We start from the raw sequence: 4,301 nt of genomic DNA on the forward strand, positions 1-4,301 counted from the left end.
TAAAATAGTAGAAACCGAGCTTTTAAGGGTTCATTTTCAAATCGGGTGGTGCAAAGTGTGTTCCGGCACCTCCATTAGGTCTCATTTATCTTGTATGAAGTGTGGCCATGGGCCAAACGATCATTTGAAACCATTTCCTAATTTTGGTTTCCATATTTTCCATTTCAAGTCCATTTTTGCCTTTTTGGCCGTTGGGGGGTTGAATTTTGCATCGGTGGTATTTTTAAGTCATGGACTATTGTAGTACGTCCAAATAGGTAAGTTACGTCTGTGTGCATGGTCGTTTCCGGACAAACCTTCTCCTTTGGTGAAATGAGCCTCCTATGGATTCATTTTGCGCTTTTGTTGCATAATCTGATCTAGGGGCATTCTAGACCTTTCAAATTAGTTTTATTTTCTCTTTTCAACATGGTCGCTTAGAAAACATGATTTTAGGGGGGGTTTCTTTTTCGTGTTTTTCCAGAAAACATCGTCTTGGTATCGAAAATCTATCGTAAAGTTTAGCTTTCTGTTTTTTTTATTTAGCAGCTTTTTGGACCTCCATGACCAGATTTCATGGTTGGGCATTTTGGGCATTCTACATTGCGGTTTTTTTTTTAAATTCTCACATGTGTCACGTAGAAAACTCAATTTTGAGGGGGGTTTCTTCTTTGTATTTTTCCAGAAAAATTCATGTTCTAGCCCGTTTTTGTTGTCAGTTGCAAACAGTCACTGTAGCATCTTTTAACCCTTTTGGCCGAAACTGATCTAGGGGCATTTCGGGAAATTCCTTTGGAAAATAAATTCTATTCTTGACATGGTCACATAGAAAACGTGATTTTAGGGGGGGTTTCTTCACAACATTTTTCCAGAAAATGTCATCTCGAACCCGAAAACCCCACGCCAAAATCTGATTTCTTGTGCGCATTTGCACTATTTGAACAAGTCTGTTGTAGGGGCATTTTGGAGATTTCACGTCAAAAATAAAATTTTCTTTTGACATGGTCAGGTTGGAAAAATTATTTTAAGGGGGGTTTCCTCTTCATGTTTTTCTAGAAAACATCGTTTAGTACCTCAAAACGGCACACGAATTTCAGCATTTTCCCAGGTTACTATTCACGGCTGTGGCGACGTCAAAAACTTTGTTTGGACTTATCTCTTCCATCTAGACTTCGAATCAAGTGATTCTTGAGTCTAACCTGATTAATTTTTTGCTGTATTCCCAGCGGTGTGCTCGGTAGCACCCGATTTTATATATTTTCAGAAATGACCATTTTGCCCTTGGGGCTATTTTTGTCCGGTTTTCTTGTAATTTGCTTCCACTACTTTCTTTTGAGTTCCGTGACTTCACAGGAAGTCATGAATGTGTCTCGAGAATAATTTACATTCTAGGGACGTCATTTCTATGTAAAATGACTATTTTGCCCCTGGGGGCTTATTTTATCATATTTTTGACCTTTTGCTTCCGCATCAGTTCTCATTGAATTACACGACCTCATGGAAGGTCACTTTGACTTCTTAGAGTCTTTTTTTCTGTTTTCACTTCCGCATTCGGATCCGTTATCGGGTCAATTTTTGGTTCATTACAAGACGCGCTGGCCTAAAAACCAGGGCCGTCACAGCTCTCTTTGATTTAGGTGCAAGAATTAATCTCATTCCATACTCTGTTTACTTGCAATTAGGATTAGGGGACTTGAAGCCAACATCGGTAGCCATCTAACTTGCTGATAGATCAATTAAAAAATTGAGGGGAATTGTTGAAGACATCTTAATTAAGGTTGATAAATTTTATTTCCCGGTTAATTTTGTGGTATTTGATACTGAGCCAGTCCCTAATCTTACCAATCACATTCCAGTCATCCTAGGAAGACCATTTTTTACCACTGCCAATGCTATGATTAATTGTAGATCTGGCATTGTGGACATCTCTTTTAGCAACATGATGGTTAAGCTTAATGTTTTTAATGCGAGTCAACATCCCACAGATGAAGACGAGTGTTTCTTTGTGGATATTTTGGATGAAACCATAGAGGAGACTCTTCCCTCTATTCTATCTAAGGACCCTCTTGAAGCGTGCCTTTGCGAAATGTTTTTTTTTTTTTTTTTCCCTAAATGAAGGATTTTTATAAATATAAACATTATAGTACTTGGAAATAAAGTAAGGGCATACCCTTACATACAAAACAAAGCCTTACCAAGAAGGCGAAATAAGCACTAATCAAAAAGAAGGGAAAATTACAAGACATCTTGAAGTATTACCCCCTTAACATCAAGAACCTCCCAAATCACAGTCTTAGCTAATTCCAAAGAAGCTTTACATATATCATTGTGCACTCTCTCATTTCTTTCTCTCAAAATGAAATACATTCCTGCAGTGAAAAGTATCCTCCCAAATTTATTCTTCTTTCCTTGGAATTTTTGTATAAAAGCCGTAGCCAATTCCTGAACATCACCAGCTTTCTGTAAATTCCAAGAAAAAATATTTGACATAGTGGACCACACAGCCCAAGCATAAGGACAATTACAAAACAAATGATCCAAAGTTTCTACATTGCTAAAGCACAAACAGCATCGTGAAACAACAGAGAATCCTTTGTTTTGCAAAAAAGAATGAGTAATGATAGCATTTTGCAACACCAAAACTGAAAAAACCAACCATCTAGGTCTGCCTCCATTCCAACACAAATCTGCCTAGTAAATAGGTAGATTAGGACTTCTGCAGGCCTCCCAAGCAGCCTTAAAACTGAAGTTAGAAACCCAATTAAGTTGATCTTCTCCCCCAACAACTCTATAAGTATGGAAAACCTGAATCAAATCTTAGGTAGCATTCATCAGCAACTCATCATCCCACTGATCCTCAATAATGAAATCACTCAATATACAATACTTATTTCTGCTAAGAGAACTCAACACTCTATGATTAAATAGCTCACCTAAACACTTACCTTCACACCAAGGATCCAAAAACAATTTGATATTATGTCCATTACCAATTTTATATCTGCAATTCACTTTGATCACATCTCTAACTGCAACGATGCTTTTCCAAATAGATGAATCAGCATCCCTCTGAACAATATTCCAAAAGGAAGATTTTCTGAGATATTTTTTTGTGAACCAGGCCACCCAAATTCTATCTTTTAATAACAAAAAATCCCAAGTGAGACAACACTTAGAAACCATATCAATATCCACCAATCTTCTCAGCCCCAAGCCACCTTCTTCCTTAGGAGCAGTAATCTTATTCCATCTTAGACCATGTAATTTCTTTCTATCTTTTACATGCCCCCAAATATAGTTACTTATTCTCCTCTCAATCAGGTTAACAACCACATCAGGTAGAGAATACACAGAAGTCCAATATAAGACCAAAGGAAGAATACAAGCTCTAACTAACTCCACTCTACCAGCCATAGAAACATATAAGCCATTCCATCTAGTTGTGAGAGAAATAACATTCTCAACCAACTTAATACAATCCCTACTTCGGAGTATTTTATCATAAATTGGTAAACCAAGGTAAGTGAAATAAAGCTTCCCACTCTTACAACCAAGAGCTCTCAAAATAGTAGACCTTCTTCTAACAGAATCAGTAAGAAAAACTTCTGATTTCTCTTTACTCACTGCCAAACCAGAAGTATATTCAAACTACATTAAAGTTTTTTCAAGGTAAAAATAGTAGCCAATTTAGCTCTCACCACAATAAGCAAATCGTCAGCAAAAAACTGGTGAGTGATAGGAATGCCAGCTTGAACTGCAGCTTCAGTAGGAATAACCTTACCACATTGAACCTCAGTTTGCATCATCCCTGAAAAATACTCTGTAACTAGAGTAAAAAGCAAAGGAGATAAAGGACAGCCTTGCCTGACCTCTCTCAGGTTGAAAGTAACCATTTGGGGATCCATTGACAACAACAGAAAACCAAACTGAAGTTATACACTTATGAATCCAACTGATCCATTTCTTGCCAAAACCAAACAACTGCATCAATTTAAACAGAAAGGACCATTGAACGGTATCATATGCCTTCCTTAGATCAATCTTCCAAGCTAGCCTAGGCTTTGCCTTTTTAGCACCAATGCCTCTCATCAATTCATGAGCCATTATAATATTGTCCTGAATCCTTCTATTTTGTATAAAGGCTGTCCATTCTTTGCCTACAATTCTTCCCAAAACACTAGCAAGTCTATTAGACAAAATTTTTGCAATGACCTATAAAGAAATTGGTCTAAAATCACCAACTTTGAAAGCCTCAGTCTTTTTCTGAATCAAAGTTATGAAAGTGCTATTAATCCCTCTCCCTATTTCAAGATGATTAAAGA

General features: G+C 37.2%; 1 protein-coding gene across 1 annotated transcript; it reads right to left on the reverse strand.

Moving 5' to 3' along the window:
* Positions 1–2,214: 2,214 nt before the first annotated feature.
* Positions 2,215–4,083, reverse strand: LOC132266319 (uncharacterized). Its single transcript, XM_059767174.1, has 6 exons — positions 3,849–4,083; positions 3,678–3,787; positions 3,160–3,627; positions 2,925–3,048; positions 2,636–2,767; positions 2,215–2,525 (listed from the first exon to the last, which is right to left on the reverse strand). The coding sequence occupies exons 1-6, from the start codon at positions 4,081–4,083 to the stop codon at positions 2,215–2,217; spliced, it is 1,380 nt and encodes a 459-aa protein (XP_059623157.1).
* Between the last annotated feature and the right edge of the window lie 218 nt (positions 4,084–4,301).

Source organism: Cornus florida, unplaced genomic scaffold (assembly GCF_030987335.1).
Source record: "Cornus florida cultivar Cherokee Brave unplaced genomic scaffold, ASM3098733v1 CherokeeBrave_3.0.0_Hap2_Chr07, whole genome shotgun sequence".
Taxonomy (NCBI): Eukaryota; Viridiplantae; Streptophyta; class Magnoliopsida; order Cornales; family Cornaceae; genus Cornus; species Cornus florida.